This window comes from Petaurus breviceps, unplaced genomic scaffold (genome assembly GCF_028583685.1).
Source record: "Petaurus breviceps papuanus isolate PSGF00001 unplaced genomic scaffold, PetGlider_PUasm1.0 103, whole genome shotgun sequence".
Lineage (NCBI taxonomy): Eukaryota > Metazoa > Chordata > Mammalia > Diprotodontia > Petauridae > Petaurus > Petaurus breviceps.
Genome location: NW_027185588.1, coordinates 2434997 through 2454239, shown reverse-complemented (window position 1 = coordinate 2454239; position 19243 = coordinate 2434997). Strand labels below are relative to the sequence as shown.

Below are 19243 nucleotides of genomic sequence, written 5' to 3'. Positions count from 1 at the left end.
GGCTCCAGGCCCTGCTGGCATTGGCTCCGGGGGAGGGCGGTTCTCCGGCCGGCGGTCTCTCCCGGCCTGGATCTGGGAGGTTGCGGACGGGACAGAGCAGGCAAGGAAAGGAGGGGTGGGGAGAGGAGGCGAGGCGAGGAGAGGGAAGGGGAAAGAAGGGAAGAGAGCGGGGTAACAGCTCAGCCTCTGGGACAGCAGTGGCGGGGTGGGGAAGGCTCTGCTTACAGCCTGGGCCGCAGCGCCAGCGTCTCGAGCCGGCCTCTCTGACCCTCCGCACTCTCCCGGTTGGGAAGAGAAGTCGGACCTTTCTCCTCGAGCTCTGGCTCTTGTCCTATCTTCTCGCCCCTGATCTCTCCTAATGTCCTGAAGGCTGGGTCCCTTCCTGATCTCGTTTACCGAGGGTTTAAGTCTGCTCGGTATAGGACCTTGGTCAAGCAGAGACCAGATCAGATCCTCTCGCCCCCTTCCAAATACAGTGTGGGCCAGTGGGCTGGAGAGTGTAACTGCAGGTTAAGGGGGTGGCATGGAACTGAAGGTGGAGAAGAGAAAGTCCCGCAGGGCTTTTGAAATCCCGTGTGTTCACCTCTGCTTCCTAATCTCTCAAACGAATCCTACCCGAGCGTTTTTTCCTTCCCGTCTCCTCCCTTCTTTCTCTTCCCCCCCCCCTGCACTTTTACTCCCTTCTTCTTCCTTTCTTCCTCATTTTTCTCCTTCCCTCCACTTTTCTTCTTGAGATCGTAGATTGAGCTCTGTGAGGGGCCTCCAAGGTGATTTGAGCCACACTCCTCATTCATAGAGGAGGCCCAGCAAGGTCAAGTGACTTGCACGACGTCTCTTGGCAGCCCGTGGGATTCTAGCCAAGGTGGCATAGGGCGATGCCACAGCCGCAGCAACTGTGCTGCCTTTCTATTCCTCCCCTTACCTCTTCAGCTTTTCTTCCTCCTTCCTGTAAGAGAGCAGTGAGTCCAAGCCCGTTTCAGCAGCTTCTGTGTTTGCTGCCTTTTATGAGGACTAAATGAGAATGAAATTCTTAGTGAATCTTTGGACAGATGACAAAATCAGAGGAGGGACCAAAGACCATAGAGGCCAATCTTCTTAATCTGAGGAGGGAGAAACTGAGTTCCAGAGAGGGCAAAGACTTTCCCAAGGTCACACGGGGAGGCATGGTAGAATTTTTAGGATGTTTTGGGTTTTTTTAACCCCCTGGCAAAACATCTTCCCAATTTGCTCCTGACCTTCCCATTAAACAAAGACAAACCGATCTAAAATCACTGGTCAGGTTTTTTTCTAAATTATTTTTTAAAGAAACAGGACATTTAAAAAAAGCTATTAAATTTTGCTGATCAAGATTTGGGTTGAAAGTCAGTCCCTTTGTTATTGTGATTGTTGGCTAAGATGATGAGTTAGTGTCCATAGTTGTGGTAAACCTTTTCCAACTGAAATTTACAGTATTCACCTGACCCCTGCCCATCAGCATATAGCTCAGCCTAGATTCAGAAAAGGGGTAACAAAAGCTATTGGGAAAAAATTCCCTGCCAGCACTAATAGACTGGAAGTCAGGGGGTCTGCTTTCTGCCAGTTCCCAACTGACAAGTGACCTGGGGCAAGTCCCTTTCTCTTTGCTTTTCTTAGTCTACCCTGTTGTAAAAACCTGGCGTGGGAGTAGAGCTTTTCTAAGCTCCCTCCTCTGATTTCTTTTCTAAGTACTAGACTTCTGCAGGATGAGGGCTGATAAATGTGTCCGTTTTCTAGGTTTTAAAAGATCATGAAGAAGTTCTTTATACCTCATCCTCCCCAAAGTAAAATATCTTAGGTACTTATAAAACTCCAGCATTTAAATGGAAGATCTCAGTTTTATCTTCTATGAAAGTGTGTGTGTTTGTGTGTGTGAGAGATCTAGAAGATTCTTACAATTCAAAAAATAAAATAAAAAGATTCTTCCAGTTCTCAAAATTACTTTGTATATATTTTGAATTAAATGATGTGACCATGTCACTTTGTATACATTTGTATCCAATAATGTATATAGGTTTCTTCCCCCAATAGAATATAAGATCCTTGAGGGCAGAGACTACTTCATTTTTGCTTTTCTATGTCCATAGGGCCTGGCACATAGTAGGTACTTTATAAATGTTTGTTGAATTGAATTCCAGCTCAGAGCCCTGGGGTCCTACTTAGAGTCTATGGAAAAAAATCTTAACTGTTTTTAAAAAAACAAGTTGGTTATTTGGTGAGACTCTGGAGCCATTTTGGTCTATTAGTTAAATATTTAGCTCTACATTTTTCAAAAGCAACTCTTTGCTGCAGACCGGCGTGGCTCCCTTGTTTACATATTTGGAATGTGAGCTGTGAATACTGAAATATTCCAATTAAGAAATTTTGGAGAGGGGAAAAAAAAAACCCTGCCCAACCATTATTTTTGGACAACTCAGATGTTTGTGTTTTTATGCCTCTCTTCATCCTAGTTTTCTTCTGTGTAAAATGAAGATGATGATACTCTGCTACCAGTATCACAGGGTAGTAATAAGGAAGGTACTTTGTAGTTAATTCAATCAATAAACATTTATTAAGTGCCCATTACCTTCCAGGCTCTGGACTAATCGTTGGGATACAAAGAAAAACGAAAGACAGCCACTGCTCTCCAGAAGCTCACAGTATTATGGGGGAGACAACATACAAACGACTATGTGCAAATGAGCTACAAACAGGATAAATTAGGGATAATCAAAAGAGGGACACGCCAGAATTAGGAGAGATGCTGAACGGCTTCCCAGAGTCATTAGAATACCTACATTCTTTCATCTTAGGAGTCAGTTCCTAAGCCATGTTCCTAGATGTAGGTTTATAAGAGAATGAAGCAAATGACTATTACTACATATATTACCTTGAGTTCTTTCTCTCCTTCAAGCAAAGGAAAAAAAAAAGATTTTCTGCTGCATTCCTGACAAATGTGCATCTAGCCTTTGCTTGAAGAATGGCAGAGATGGGGAACTCATTATGCCACAGGCAGTCTTTCTATTAATTAAAAAAAAGAATAATAATAGACATTTATAGAGCACTTTTAAAATCCATTATGCTTTTATGCCATCACAATACCCCTGTAAGTTAGGAAATAGATATTATTATCCTTATTTTACAAATAAAGAAACTGAGGCTTAGACCTGAAGGAAAAGCTGGGGAAGTGGAAGGTTATAGAAGAGATTAGGGCCGGCCTGAGTGTGCCTCCTGCAAAGAGCCTATGTGGCTCTGTCTGCAGCCAAGGAAGACTCAGGAAGCATTGGGTCCCAACCTTGGTAGGACGGAGGGGAGATGAGTTGAACTCACCGAGCTTGTGATGGAGCTTCAGTTACCTTAGGTGAAGATATCTGTGTGGGGTCCTGGTAAAAACCTTCACAGCACATTTGCTTCTCAGTAGAGTTGAGGTGGGGCAGCTATTGGGGTAGCTGGTAGAGCACCAGCCCTGGAGTCAGGAGGACCTGAGTTCCAGTCCGGCCTCAGACACTTGACACACTTACTAGCTGTGTGACCTTGGGCAAGTCACTTAGCCCCAATTGTCTTGCCTTCCCCCTTCCAAAAACAAAAAAGAGAGAGAGAATAAGCAACCAGATGAGTTACAGGGGACAGAGTTAAGAAACAGTGGTCAGAGTGTTGGCCTTAAAGTTAGGAGGCACAGGTTCAAACCCTGGCCCCAACATATAGCTTCTGTGTGACCTTGACCAAGTCCCTTCCACTCTCAGAGTCTTGGTTTTCTCATCTACCAAATGGAAGCCTTATTGTGAGGCATGACCTAAGTCATGGGGTTGGTTGTCTAATTCAGTGTGCATTGCATGCCCACTACACATAGGACATTGTGAGGGAAGTTGGGGGATAGAAAGACAGATGGAAAGAATCCTCAGGGAATATCTATCCTGAGAATCCTAGCTCTGGAGCTGGAAGGGACCTTGGAAACCATCTAGTCTAACCTTCTTGTTTTATGGTGAGGAAACAGAGGCACAGAGAAGTTAAGAGGCTTGCCCCAGGTCCCACAGGAAGTACTGAAGGTAGAATTTGAACTGAGGTCTTCTGACTCCAAAACCAGGGCTCTTCTCTTTCCACTCTGTTCCTCCCACCTTCAGGTACATAGATGAAACAATTTGAGGAGGGAAGCATCACTAATGGTTGGGGATCATGGAAGATTTTGTAGAGGAAGTGGCATGTGAAGGTGACACCTGAAAGAAAAATGTGGATTCTGAAAGGCAAAGATAAGGGAGTCCTGGCATGAGGGACAGCCTGGGCAAGTGTTTGGAGGTAGACAGAGATGGATGGGGAACAGAGTGGGGAAGAGCTCTGTGACTCCAACATAGATAGCAAGTGGAGAGGGCCGAAGTCCTTTGCAGGCCTATTCTTAAAAACTTTGAAGGTCAGGTTAAGGATTTTGGTTTTGTTTTTTAATCAGGAGGCATAGGGAGCCCTGGCAGGTCCTTGAGCAAGAGAGTGATTTGGTCTGACAAGTGCTTTAGGAAGATTGGTAGCTGTGTGAAGGGACTCACTTGAGCAGGGAGACCCCAGGAAAGAAGGCCAATTAGGAAAAAGACCAGATGAGCAGCTGAATTAGAGCCATGGCAGAAGCAGAAAGAAGGGGAAGGATATGGTGGACGGTAAACAAGGCTTGGCAAGTGACTGAACTGGGGAAGAAAGGAGAAGTTAATGGAGAAAGGGCTTTGCCAGGCTTCAAACGTTATAGAAGTGGGAGTGGCTCCCAGTCCAATCAGCTGGGGGGCCCCAGACGCCTGGCTGTGGGCCAGCCCAGAGGAGACGCTAAGTCTTCTGGTAATTTTGTAACTTTGCCCTTTATGTTGTTATTTTAAACCTGTCTGTTTCCCTTTTGCTAAGGCAATTAAGAACAAAACAAAACATAACACAACGAAACAAAACAAACAAACAAAAACCTCTAACCTCCAGAGGGTTGAGAGGTATCAAGAAGGGGGGAGTCCCTGCAGAAATTCTGAAAACTGGGGAATCCAGGGAGTAGGTTTAATGCTGAGGGAGTGGGACAGCCAAGCCCTAGGGCCAGGGGAGAAGGCGAGAAAGAAGGTGGGGCCTGGGAACCTCCCACTGGGAGGCCCCATCTCTCAGGACCATTGCATCATAAGATCTAGAGGGGACCTCAGATGAAATCTAGTCCAATCTTCTCATTTTCCAAATGGGGAAACTGAGATTCAGAGAGGGGAGGTGACCTTCCCAGCATCGGTCAGTTGGTCAACAAACTTTTATTAAGTGCTTTTGATATGCCTGGAACATCATAGGGCTTATAAGTAGGAAAGTGTGTGTTGAGTCATTTTTTTTTCAGTTGTGTTGGATGATTTGTGACCACATTTGGGGCCTTCTTGGTAAAGATACTGGACTGGTTTGCCGTTTCCTTCTACATCTAATTTTACAGATGAGGAAATGGAGGCAAATAGGGTCAAGCGACTTGCTCTGGTCACACGCAGCTAGTAAGTGTTTAAGGCAAGATTTGAACTCGTAAAGATGAGTCTTCCTGACTCTGGGCTGGGCACTCTATCCACTTGGACACCTAGCTGCCCTAAGTAGAATTGGGATTCAAAACCCAAATCCACTGAGTCCAATCAAACAATCCATAAATATTTATTAAGCTGCTACTGTGTTACTGGCACTGGGCTAAGGGGTGGGGATTAAAAAAAAAAAAGACAAAAGACAATCCCTACCCTCAAGGAGTTTCCAATCTAATGAGAGAGACTTAAGCCAAACAAATATATTCAAAAGGAGCTCTATGCATGATAAATAGGAGATAATAATTAAGGGATAGCCCTGAAATTAAGAGGGGTTAGGGAAGGCTTCCTGCCTGAGGGGGGATTTTGTTGTTCATCCTTCGTTCTAGAAGAGGACCAGGACTTCAGGGATTGCCGTAACAAGCAAGTTGGATTTAAGTGAGGCAGGGCCTTGCAAAGTCGCCAGCCTCACTTTCTCCTCCAGAGCCATCTGGGTCCAGTGTCCAGATAACGATCAGGGCGACTGGAGATGACCCCAATGTAGTGGGAGACCTTAGCATTTTTTTTTTGGAGGGCATTTGGGGTTAAGTAACTTGCCCAAGGTCACAGGGCTAGTTTTGTGTGTGTGTGTGTGTATGTGTGTGTGTGCGTGTGTGTGTGTGTGTGTGTGTGTGTTAAGTGTCTGAGGCCAGATCCAAACTCAGGTTCTCATGACTCCGGGGTGGCGCTCTATTCACTGCGCCACCTAGCCACCCCGACCTTAGCCCTTTTAAGCTGAGGTTGGGACTTAAAGGAAGCCAGGAAGATCAGTAAACAATTAGATCCATAATTTTATCTAGGCAACAAGGTATAGTGGTTAGAGAACTGACCCAACCTGTAGTCTAGGGGGACTAGGTTCAAATCCTGCCTCTGACACTTTCTAGCTAGTACTTCTTAGTTTCTTCACCTGTGAAATGGTAGTCCTAATGCTGCTAGTTCAGGGGTCCTTACCCTTTTGTTTTTTATCCTAAACATCTGGGTACACAGCCTAGTGAAGCCTATAAAACCATTTTTTTAAATGCATGAAATAAAATTTACACAGAATTGTAAAAGGAAATCAGTTATATTGAAATAAAGATGAATTTCCCTCTGCCTCCCAGTCCAAGTTCACAGAACCACTGTGAGACAGCTAGATGGCCTAGTGCACAGAGCATTGGACTTGGAGTTAGGAGGACCTGATTTCAAATTTTGTCTGAAACCTTTCAGATGTGTGACTCTGGTCAAATCACTTAACCTTGGTGTGCCTCAATTTCCACATTTGTAAAATGGGGGTAATAATGAAGCAGCTACTAGCCACCTCTCTGCCATTGCTGTGAGGATCAAATGAGATATTTGGAAAGTTTAGCACATTGCCTGGCACATAATAGGTGTTTAATAAACTCCTTCCCTTTTCCTTCACCCCTTCCTTCTCCTCCCCCCCTGCCACATTGGCTCTGAGGAATGAATCCTCTGGTGTTTTGGGTGCCCCGCACAGTCCTTTGTACACAGTAACCACCCATAACTGTGGCGTGGGAGTGCTTCTAGCACATTCTTTTGGTTTGTTTTTTGCTAGTGTAGGAAGCTGCCGGTCAGAGGCCCCCAGTGACATTGACCAACACCTGCCCTGCTAGCTGGAGAATTTGAAACTGGCCTGAGGGCACTGAGAGTTTCTGCAGGGTCACCATGAGCTTCCTGACTGTGGGCAGCTCCGGTCTCCTGTGTTCTTAGTATTTCATCTGGTAGAACTGCCAGGTGCTGAAGTCTGGCAGCCAGAAATTAGAATTCCTGTATAAGACACTGCTTTAGTACAAGGTGCTGCTTCCTAATCTTGAGATTTAATGGTCCAGTAGATGGAAACTCCATTTTTTAAAAATTAAATTTAAAAAAATTTCTTTCTTAAATTCAATTTTTCCAGTTAATGAAAGCACATTCTTTTTCTCTCTTCCTTCTCCCTACCCCTCTTCATCCCCACCGGGGGAAAAAGGGCAAGGCAATAACATTTACTAAGGGCTTACAATGTACCAGGCATTGTGCTAACAGCAAAAAGAGACAAGCCCCTGCCTTCTAGAGGGGTTACCTTCTAATAGGGGAAGGAAGGCACATGGAAGGGAGGTGAACGGTTAGTGGGGGGCCAGGGTAGGAAGGGAAAGAAAGTGCCCCTGGAACATGGTAGGTATGTGACTCCAGAGAGTCACATCTGGGAGGGGATTGAAGCATGGCCAGCCTTAGCCTGGCCCCAAAATGAGGCCCCAGATGGAACTGGCCAATGGGAAGCAGCTGGCATTGGGAGGGAAGGATGTTCCAGGGTGAGAACCTTTGTTACAAATGCATAGAATCAAACAAAACAAACATCTGCATTGGCCACGTCCAAATAAAACATTTCAGTCTACTCTGCATCCCCTTCTCTGTCAGGAGGTCAATGGCGTGTTTCATCACGAGTGCTTTGGAATCCTGCTTGGTCCTTGTATTGATAGAGTTCTCTGTCTTTCAGAGTTGTTTTACTTATCTCTATTGTTTTTGAAATGTAACCTCCCTTCAATTAGACCTAGAGCAGAGGATAGCTTTCATTTTGGTCTCTGTAGCCTTGGCTCAGTGTCCGGCACATGCTAGGCTTTTATTAAGTGGTTATTGATTGATAGCAAGGGAAGAGAGTATGGATTCCAATTTTATTGGTGAAGGAAAACTTTCACTCAAGAAATAGAGAGTTGTTTGAGATCTGGTGCTGGTGGTCCCAAAGCCAGTAGGTGTTAGGGCCAAGTGTTTTAGGCACCAAGCCTAATCCTCTGAGCCCCACCATCTCTAAACAATGAGCAGACATATAAATCACCTAGACTGAGTGGGAAGGAGGAGATGGAGAAAGAGAAGATTCTCCAGGACATCTCCACAGTGCAGGAGATACCACAGTCTCAGGTCACTGGTCTCCAGGGATTTCCTGTATGTTGGGACCAATCGTGCAAATGGGCTGATGTTGAAAATGTCCTCTCCGGGGAGAGTGGGAGGGTGGAAGGTGGAAGAGATCTACCAGACCAGAGAGTGGGCCAACGGAATCCTATGTAGTCCCTCTGGGCACTTGGGCATACAGGCCTGAGTGTGTGGTCCACTGGACTTGTGGTCAGGTCTGGCTGTGATTCACCCCTCCTCCACTTCCTAGCTTGTGGCCATTGGCAGATCCCTCTTCTGAGCCCCAGTTAGCTTCATTTCACAGATGAGCATTTTACTATGTGTCCTGATCCCTCTCAGTATTGTGAGGACAAGACTTGGTAAAATCTTGGTAGAGCCGATAGGCAACTAGACGGCTCAGTGGGTCGTGCTAGACCTGGAAATCAGGAAGAACCGAGTTCAAGTTCAACCTCAAATGTTTGCTGGCTGTGTGGCTGGACCTGGGCAAGTTGCTTAAGCTGCCTCAGTTTCGTATCTATAAAATGGGGTAAAATGGCACTATCTTGCTTGGGAGGATAAAATGAGATATTTGTGAAGTTCTTTGCAAAGCTTAAAGAGATGTGCAAGTGCAAGCTATTATTATCATGCTATTATTGTTATTAATAATAAACCTTAAAATGCTGCTAAAATGGAAACATTATTGCTGTTATTATGCCATGCCTCCTTTAATCCTCTAAGCAGCCCTGGATGGGAGGCATGGCAGAGGTTATTTGCCCATTTTAGAACTGAAGAAATAGAGGCCCAGGGACAGGAAGCATTTTGCCCCAGCCTTGTCTGATAGGTAGTGAGTGTCCTGTCAGGACCAAAACCCAGCCTTCCTGACTCCCAGTCTGGAACCCTGCTCATCCCTGTCACCAGCACACATCCAGGGCTTTTCTGGGCAGCAAAAACCCAGAACCCTGAATTGCCAGCTGTCTTCATCAGGAAAGGCCTCCTTTTATGGAGGTCACTCTGGTTTTGGGGGGGTTGAGTTTTAAATGAATCCTGGGCAGGCAGAGGGATTGGTGCAGATAAGGGATGTGGTGGGGGCAGAGACAATGTCTCTGAAAAAAAGAGGATCTCTTAACTGGGAACAAGCCCCTTGAACCCTAGAAAGTCTGGAGAGGGACCAATCAAAGAGTAAAGCATGATTTCTCCTCGGTGGCCGAGAGCTAGTACTATGTCACCAAAGAAGGTATGGGTTTGTTTTTCTCTCAGGGAAGATTCAGGCAGGCATTTTGCACATGAGCAAACTTCTGACTGGCCTGGAAGGACCTAATAAAATGGTATTGTGGTAAGGTGAGGAACGATGACAGTGTGGATTGTGGAGAGAGTCTGACTGAAATTTGAGGACCTGGGTTCAAATTCTGTTTCTGACTCTTATTTCCATAAACATCTAGGGCTAGTCACTTAACCTCCCTAGGCCTCAGTTTCCTCATCTGTAAAATGAGGGAGTTAAACTGAATGACCTCTCACTTCCCTTCTAGCTTGAGGTCACTGATTTAACAGGCTCTGAGTTTTGCCTAGTTGGCAGAATAGGAATTAATCCCACTGGGGGAGGGGGATTTTATCTTCCTGTGACTGTGCCTTCTATCTACTTTGTCAACATCTCTTGCATTTGTTTCTCTCTATTCAGTTGGTCTCTACTTTTGTTAGGCTTTCATCACCTCTTTTTTCTTTTTTTTTTCTTTTTTTTGGGGGGGGGGGAAGGCAGGGCAATTGGAGTTAAGTGACTTGCCCAAGGTCACATGGCTAGTAAGTGTTAAGTGTCTGAGATCGGATTGGAACTCAGGTCCTCCTGACTCCAGGGCCAGTGCTCTCTCTATTCACTGTGCCACCTAGCCACCCCACTTCATCACCTCTTACCAGGATTATTGTATGTATCCAAGATATCCCTTCTCTAATTCATCTTCTACACAGCTACAAAAAACCCCAGAACTTCCTGTCTTCCTCCTTTAGTAAAAATTATCAGTGGCTCCCTATTGCCTCTGTTGTAATGAACAAAAATCATCATTTTGTTTTTAAAGCCTTCCATAGTCTGACTTCCAGCTTCTGCCTATATTAAATACCCACACATTCTCTTCAGTTCTAGTCCAGTTGGCCTGCTAGCTCTTCTCAGGACCTGATATTTCATTCCTAGCATTTGTGACTTTGCCACCATATCTTAAATGCATTCCCTCCTTGCCTCCACCTGCTAGGATGCCTGGCTTCCTCCAAAGCTCAGCCCAGGCTACTTTCTATATGATCCTTTCCTGGTCCCTAACCCTCCCCACCCCACTCCTGGGGGGGATCATCCTATGGGATTACCTTGTAACACTCCAAATACACTTGTATTCTTTTCTGTCTATGGTATTTTCCCTGACACAATGTTATACTCCTTGAAATCAGAGACTTTTCTTTTGTCTTTGCATCCCCAGTACTTGGCATGGTGCCTGCCTGGCACATGGTAGGCCTTCGGTTAATGCTTGTTGAATTGAAAGCACACAGGGTGGATGTATTGGACCCTTCCTGCTGAGTCTGGTCTTTGCACTAGCAAAGGAACAGGGAGTGGAGGGGGGGAGGGAGAGAGAGACAGAGAATCCTTCCCTGTTGGAAAAACAGCCCAACTCTTGCACAATAAGGGGTTTTCATAATGTTTTCACTGCATGTTCTGTAACATGGAGACAGTCATCAAAAGCAGGCCTGGCAGTCTAGGTCTGAGGCCGATTTCACGCATCAGTGGGCTTCTCCCTGTCCAGGACAGCAAATGTCTTGGGTACCGGTGATGATTACCAGTTTCCTTTGTGTTGTCTGTCTCTGTCTGTCTCTCTCCTGAAATAGAGGCATTCCTAGAGAACTTTGAAATTGGAGCATCTTGCCTGCACCAGGAGCAACTTCATAACCTGAACATAATGTGTTTCAGTAAAGGAGAGTAGAAGAGATACAAGCTTAAAAGTGGAAGATACAGGCTCTAGTTCTCAGCTCTGCAGTTAACCTGCTGTGTGACCTTGACCATAAGTCCAAACTAACAGGATGCTTGGTACATAGCAAGTGCTTAATTAATGTTTCTTTTTGCTGTTGACCAATCCCTTCCCCTCTCTGACCTTGATCTGACGGGCAGCATGGTGCAGTGGATAGGGCGTTGGCTTTGGAGTCAGGAAATCCCATTCAAATCCTGTCTCAGATCCTTACTAGCTGTGTGATCTTGGGCAAGTCACTTAACCTCTCCTTGCCTGTTTCTTCATCAGAAAAATAGGGATCATAATACCACCTACCTCCCAGGCTGCTGTAATGATCAAATGAGATGTTATTTTGGGGGGGGTGTTTTTTTTTTGCTTTTTGGAGGGGGAAGGTAGGGCAATTGGGGTTAAGTGACTTGCCTAAGGTTACACGGCTAGTTTTTTGTGTTAAATGTCAGAGGTCGGATTTGAACTCAGGTCCTCCTGACTCCAGAGCCGGTGCTCTATTCACTGCACCACCTAGCCGCCTCATTAGATACTATTTTTTAAGGGCTTTGCAAAGTACTATATACATGGTAGCTATTACAGATGAGGTGCTGCTGCTCTGACCTGATAGAGGATGTTTCCACACACTGGGAGTTCGCCCATTGGAATGAAACTATAGACATGAATGACCTATGCCTCCTATCATTTATCTAGTACTTTAAAGTTGGCAGGACACTTGACCCACATTGGTTAGTTTGAGCCTTACTACAACTCTGCTAGGTAAGGTCTGTGGATATGAAAATATACCCATTTTACCGATGACAAAGCTAAGGCCTTACAGAGGTTAGGTCACTTAGCTAGTGTCAGAGATAGGATTTGGATTCCAGTCTTCCTGCTCTGAGTCTTAATCATAATATCTCTCATTTCTGAAGAGCTTTCAGGCTCTTCTGACAACTGTATAATCCCTATGAAAGGGGCATTACAAGAATTATTTCCCCCAACATAAGGAAGGGGAAACTGAGGTCCAGATAGATGAGATTTGAACTTGCTTCTTCCGATGCAAGTTGAGCACGCTCTTTATTGTATCAACAAGAAGCTGGATAAGAGATCCCTCTCTGAAGTCAGAGTCAAGTGCAACTTGTGTCTCAGCTTAGCCCCAGATCCTACCCCCTGAGCCCAATCCTGGAACCTGCTGCTGCTATTTTCATCCCCCACTGGCTCTGAGCAGCTCATATTTGGCTCCTTTTCCTCATCCCAGTATAGCAAGGCTTGTTGCTTTTGCTCAGATCTGTTGGAGCTGAAGCTTAAATGGAACAACCTACTACCCTCTCTCCCCAAATCACAGAAATCGCCTCAGATAACATCTAACCCAGTTGACTCATTTTATGGATGGGGAAACTAAGGCTCCAAGAGGTTATGTGACTTGCCCAAGGTAACACAGCTACACTTAGAGGTAGCTGGTGGCATAGCAGATAGAGTATGAGGCCTGGAGTTGGGAAGAACTGAGTTCAAATCCACCCTCATACAAATAGGTGCCATATGACCCAGGTCAAATCACTTCATTTCTGCCTGTCTCAGTTTCCTCAACTATAAAATGGGAATCATAATAACACCTACCACCCAGGGTTGTTATGAGGATTAAATGAGGCAAATTTGTAAAAAAGTGTTTAGCACAGAGCCTATAAATGCTATATAAGTGCTTATTCCTCCCATGCCCCCCACCTAAGTGGCAGAATTTGAATCTAGATCCTCTGATTCTAGATCCATAACTCTTTTCATCCACTCCACAAATTTCCTCTCCTCCTTCCCTTATGGTTCATTAACTATCACAGCTTGAAGTGGCTCTTAGAGATACTGTCAGAATCACCCCCCTCCACCCACCCCCACCCCACCATCTTGTTTTATAGATGGTAAAACTGAGACAGATAGAGGGAAAATGGCTTACCCAAGGTCACACCACCAATTAATGGCAGCCTGGGCACTAAAACCCATACTATTGTGTTTTCTATGGCTCTCTGCTTTCTTCTAAGACTAGTTATCTGAGATGCTAGTGGTTTATGATTTTGAATTCATCTTCCCCCCTGGATTCCAATAAACTAAAAAAAAAAGTTGATTAGGCTTCTACTACATATTTTGCCTTGTACAGGATGCTGGCGAGAACCCAAAGGTTGAAAAATAATGATTGTTCTGCCCTCACAAAGCTTACAATGTACTTGGGCCCTGACAGGATTCGGGGGAGGAAATAAAATAAATGTACACAAATATGTAAATATGATACAAGGTAGGATGTGATGGGGGAAAAGAAGGTCATTTTTGGCTGGAGGTGGAGTGTCCAATCTCCCTTGATGGAAAAGGATTCCTGGCTTCTGGAGGTTTCCACATGACTGATTATTTCTTGTTTAAAGCTAAGATTTTGTTTGGCCTTTTGTTGACTGTTCTTTGGGGCTGTGTACTTGCTTCGGGGGTGGGAACTGCATAGAGACACTCTTCTTTTACTTGTGTGATGGGTGTTAGAGAGATGCCGCTTCTTTCTGCAATGTCTTTGTGTCCTCACAGGGTGCTCTCTGTCCTTCTCCCAGTGCGCTGCCTCACAGGGTGCTCTCTGTCCTTCTCCCAGTGCGCTGCCTCACAGGGTGCTCTCTGTCCTTCTCCCAGTGTGCTGCCTCATGGGATGATCTCTCTCTTTCTTTTCTAGTGTGTCCACCCTCATGCAAGTGGCAGGGCTGCACAGCGAGCGGACAGTGTTGCCACAGTGAATGTCTGGGCAACTGCTCTGAGCCCAACGACCCTGAGAAGTGTGTGGCCTGCCGCAATTTCTATCTGGATGGCAAGTGCGTGGAAACATGCCCCCCAAACTATTACCACTTCCAGGACTGGAGATGTGTGAACTTCAGCGTCTGCCAGGAGCTTCACAACAAATGTAAAAACTCCCGTAAGCCCTCATGCCCCCAGTATGTCATCCACAATGGCAAGTGTATCCCTGAGTGTCCTTCTGGCTACACCATGAACTCCACCAAGTAAGTACCAGCCGCGTGGGGAGGCACTCATGCATGTCTGTGTGTGTTCTTGTGTGTCAGTGTTGAAATATTAAAGAAAGACAACATAGAGTAGAAGAAAGGATAATGACCAGTGAGTCAAGAAGACCCAGGCTCATATCCATCATCTGCCATCTACTCTCTGTCTAATCTTAGGCTCTGTGGGTCTCATTTTCCTCATTTGCAAATGAGGGGGCTGGTCCAGAAGGTTCATTCTAGCTAAAAAAAAAAAATCTAGCACTCCTGTTTCCTAGTTATGTGACCTTGGAAAACTCCCTTCCTTTCTCTGGGCCTTAATTTCCTTGTCTGTGAAATGGGACATTTGGATTAAAATGATTTCTAAAACTCCTTTCAGCTTTCAATCCTGATAGCACACATGATTCCTATGGAAGAGGACTAACCTAAGCATCATTTGTCCTGGTTCAGATGGGCAGATGACATTCCCTCAGGTACCAGCTAGTTAGGGTCCCAGGCAAGAATAGAAGAGTAGGGTGGAGGCCTGAATACCAGTTCTAGTTGTTCCTCTTACTACCTGCATCATTATGGGCAAGTCCCTTAACATCTTAGCCTCAGTTTCCCCCCGCTGTAAAATGAGGAGGTTGAATGAGATGATCTCTTAGTGGTGGCTTCTCTCTTGCAACCCTGTTGATGTAAATCTAGCCCTGACCTCTAGGGAGCCTCAGAATTAGGTAACTTCTCAGGGGACCTGCAGGCAACAGGGAGATGGCCCTTTTGTGTTCAGTTTTGTGCCTGGAAGACAATGCTGCTCATATACAAAGGCATCCATAACCCAGGTCACACGTCAATAGTGCCCAGGGAATGGAAATGGGGGCACCTTCTTACGCACTGTCTGTTCATGATACCATGACCCCTTTTCTCCAAAGGCATATCAAAGAAGAGGAATGTCAGTCCCCAAAGCCACAAAGGCATTGCTTTCATAGACAGCCATGCCTGTGTCTGCACGCCCAACCTATCTGTCCCTGCTGAGTGTCTCTGCTTCAGGGCTCATCCTGAAGGACTGTATCCCTGAGAGAGAGGGGAGACCACCTGCCCCATCATTATTGCTGGGACATACCTCTGCTCTTTGAAGACCAGTGTGGCCAAGCCAGGCCATGTTCAGGGGTACACTGCCATTTCCTTGATAAATGTCCTGGCTTTCTCACAGTGGGATCCTGCCCTGGGGATGAGTCAGGTTCCCTAGCTGTGTTCTTGATTTGTGTTTGTTTATTCTTTGATTAGCTTCTTCAGGAGATTGGAGCTGGCTTTTATTATAGCCCATTTCCTGGTTGGTTTCTGTATTTTCTGTTGTGTTAAAAAACACACCCAGGAGTAGGGTAGAGAGTGGGTAGGGTGGGGGGGCTCCTCATACCATCAGAGCTTCCCCTTCTTGACCCATGAGTTCCAAGGGCCTGGTCTGCCTGGGAGCCAAAGTGGAAGGCCCTGGTGGGAAGTTTATTTTTCCTTTTCCTTCCTCCCCCCTTTTTGTGCTAGGTACAGGCAAGGAGACAGGAGAAGGGTGGAAAGGATTTGGGTCACATCTCCCCTAATGTAGGTTTACAGGCCACGTCATGTGATGGCTCTGAGAACAGTGTGTCTTGTTTTATTGCATTTAAAAAAATATTATCAGGTAACCTTGTTTTCCCAAAACATGTGCCTGTGAATCAATTTAGCTTAGCCTTCGGCAGCAGCTGCTTCCTGCCTTCTTCAGGATGGGGTATGGCAGGCACTCTCTGCCTTCTCCCCTGTCTGGCATACCTTTGAAACCAAGAGCGGGATTCTTCATTTCCCCTTAGAGGCGGGCGTCAGTCTCCTACCCACTAATTAGCTTTTAATAGAAGGAGCATCAGTTTCATTATAACTCAGGCTCGAGGAGTGAATGAATCATCATTGTCCTTTACAACATCTCGGAGTGTGGATTGCAGCCGCAAACCACCACAGCTGAAGATGGTTGGTGCTGTCGAGTGATTTCTGAAGGTTGGCAGATGAAGGGGCAGAAGTTTGTAAGCTGGGAAGCCCTTGGGGCTACCTTGAGTTTCAATGAAGATGGCCATCCGGCTCCTAGAAGCCCAGGATCGGAGATCTAGAAAGCTGGAAGGGCCCTTTGAGGCCATCTGATCCAACCCCATCATTTTATTAGTGAGGAAAACTGAAGCCCGGAGAGTGTCAGTGAGTGGCCCAGTGTCACACAGGGAGAGAGTGCAGAGCTGGGGTTTGAATCTACGTTCCCTTACTCAAGATAAGATTTGCTTTATTCCTTCAAGCCAGTTCAGCAAATATTTATTACAATATGTGCCAGGCACAGGGCTTGGTATCTAGAGTATAAAGACAAGAATGAAAACAGTCTCACTCCTCAAACAGATTACATCCTGGGGTGGGTGTCAGATAGATGTGAAGAACTGTGGATCCAGATGAGTGAGTATAAAATCCAAAAAGATTCTGTATGTGTATATATGTAGATATACTTATACAATGCAGATATGTCCTATAGGCACATAAACACATTTATAAATATATATACATACATACAGAGGACATGTATGTATAAATGTATACATATGTAAAATATGTATAGAGTGAGAGACAGCATGGATTTTGGATAGAGACATTAACAGCTAACATTTATCTGGAGGCAGCTAGTGGTGGTGTAGTAGATGGAGCCCTGGACTTGGAGTCAGAAAGACTCATCTTCCTGAGTTCAGATCCGGTCTCAGACACTTACTAGCTGTGTGACCCTGGGCAAGTCACTTAACCACTGTCTGCCTTAGTCTCCTCATTTATAAAATAGACATAAAAGCACTTACCTTGTGGGGCTATTCTAAGGACAAAGTGAGATAATATACTATGGAAGGCACTTTGCAAACCTTAAAGCATTATAGAAACACTCACTGTTGTTATCTTGGTGATAACTTATTTGACCACAGCATCCTATGGAGCAGAGAGAAATACAGAATGGCCTTGAGTCTGCTGTGGTTCCATCTTCCTTTGGTGATAGTGGTAGAGGGTCAGAAGGAATACAAAGATGGGAGAACCAAATATTTCCATTGATGACCCAGAGACCATTTTGATAGATTTAAGGGATAAGTTCCCACTATGTCTGAATGTAAGAAGGAAGGCTTTTTCAAAGGCTTGAAAAAGTTCATAGCCCTTACTATAATGAAGTAAGAGGAGGAAAAATAATGAGATTAATAACTACAGACTCATAGGCCTACTTTTCCAGCTCTGCCAAACCTTTATCTGAAAGTGATCTATGCAGGCATCAAAGGCAACCTTGAAAGTATGAAACAGGCAAGATTGTGAATGGTCAAAACAACGTTCTACAGCAGGCCAGATCCTTAACCACAAGTGATTAAAAGGTCTGGAGGACACAAGATTCCACTGAGGTCATTGTTTAGCTTGATGTTAAAAAAAAGACATCTGATTCAGTAGGAGCTGTAAAGATCCTTCTAAAGAAGACGTCTTCCATCTATATGGCAAAAATCATATATCTCTTGGGAGATGTAACAATAGAGGTGATTGATTGTTCAGTAGCCTTCTTGATGGGCCATATCAGGAGAGGCATAAAGCAGGAGAGACTGCCACTGTCATGGAGGATGTTCAATGCAGAATCCAATGGAAGAGAGATTCCCTGTAGCCTTGACCCTTTTTTGTGGGGTGGGGGCCTTGGATAGGCTGGTGAAGCCCAGTACTACTGTGGTTTCTTGTCTATACCCATAGTGAAAGGAAATGCCAGATTTCACGTAGAGGTCAATGAAAATGAAGATGTACATTTTTCCCGTGCAAGTTCGTGGACCCCCTGAAATTTATCCAAGGGCTACAGGTTAACAACTCCTGCTATAGACAGTGGGGTTCTTCAGATGCCCTTGTTTGAAGCAGATGATGCCATTCTGATGTCTGAAAGCCCAGAAACATGCCTGAGTCTCCTAAGGGGCTCCATCATCACATCCCAAGTTGCTATAACTTTCCAACTCTCGATCCATGATGCTCACACAAAGAAACAAGTGAATGAATGTATCTTGTCTAGATGATGATGTATGGCTGGGTGACCAACCTATAGCAAGCCTTTCCATGAATGATCTTGATTAGGGACTATACATGGTCCCAGAATTGAACAGGAAGAGGAAAGCAATGATTGACTTGGGAAAATCTTACCATGTTTTTAGTGACTCCCAAGCTTCCACCTGAAACATAGATTCACTTTTTCAATATTAATCATCTTCTGGTGGTTCTGAATGTAGCTGTGGGTCATAGAAGGCCAATCTCTAAACAATTAAAGACACAGACCACCCAAAAGGTAGAAGAGGGAGAGGGGCTGAGTGGGGGTGAATAGGCAGCCACATAACACCAACAAAGAATTACCAGGAAGAATAGACACAAAAGATGTTCTCAGAAACCAGCAAAGGAGGTGGGCAGGTCCTGTAGCAATAGTGATGGAGTGGGAGGAAGGATACAATTGAATGGAAAACCCACCTGTATCACTGGACTCCATGCAATGTTACAAGATCTAGAGAGAGAGATTTTGGGATGGATCCCCCTGAGAAGGATGTACAGGGGAGGATGTGGAAAAGAGTTACCTAGGAGCAGATGTGAATGGACTGTGACCTCCATCAGTGAAAGAAGTGGCCCAACATCATTCAAGAGCCCCCCACACCAATCCTCTGTTTTACTCTCTTGTAATTCTACCATTCTCCATTCTATGGGTTTTCAAAGCTCTGACATGCTTTGTCCTAAGGGCCCTCCCAGCCCTGACATCCTGTGTTCTTAAGGGCCCTCCCATCTCTGACATTCTAGGTTCTAAGGACTCTCCAAGCTCTGATACTCTGTGTTCTAAGGACCCTCCCAACCCTGACATTCTGTGTTC

The 19243-nt window shown here is 45.2% G+C and overlaps 1 protein-coding gene across 4 annotated transcripts in view; it reads left to right on the top strand.

Annotated features, from left to right (window-relative positions):
• INSR (insulin receptor) overlaps nt 1-19243 on the top strand; it is a 153417-nt gene that overhangs the window by 80401 nt on the left and 53773 nt on the right. For all 4 annotated transcript variants that reach the window (XM_069092371.1, XM_069092295.1, XM_069092218.1 and 1 more), the window contains exon 3: nt 14046-14367. In XM_069092371.1, coding sequence (XP_068948472.1) covers nt 14046-14367 — 322 coding nt within the window. The remainder of the gene's footprint in view (nt 1-14045; nt 14368-19243) is intronic.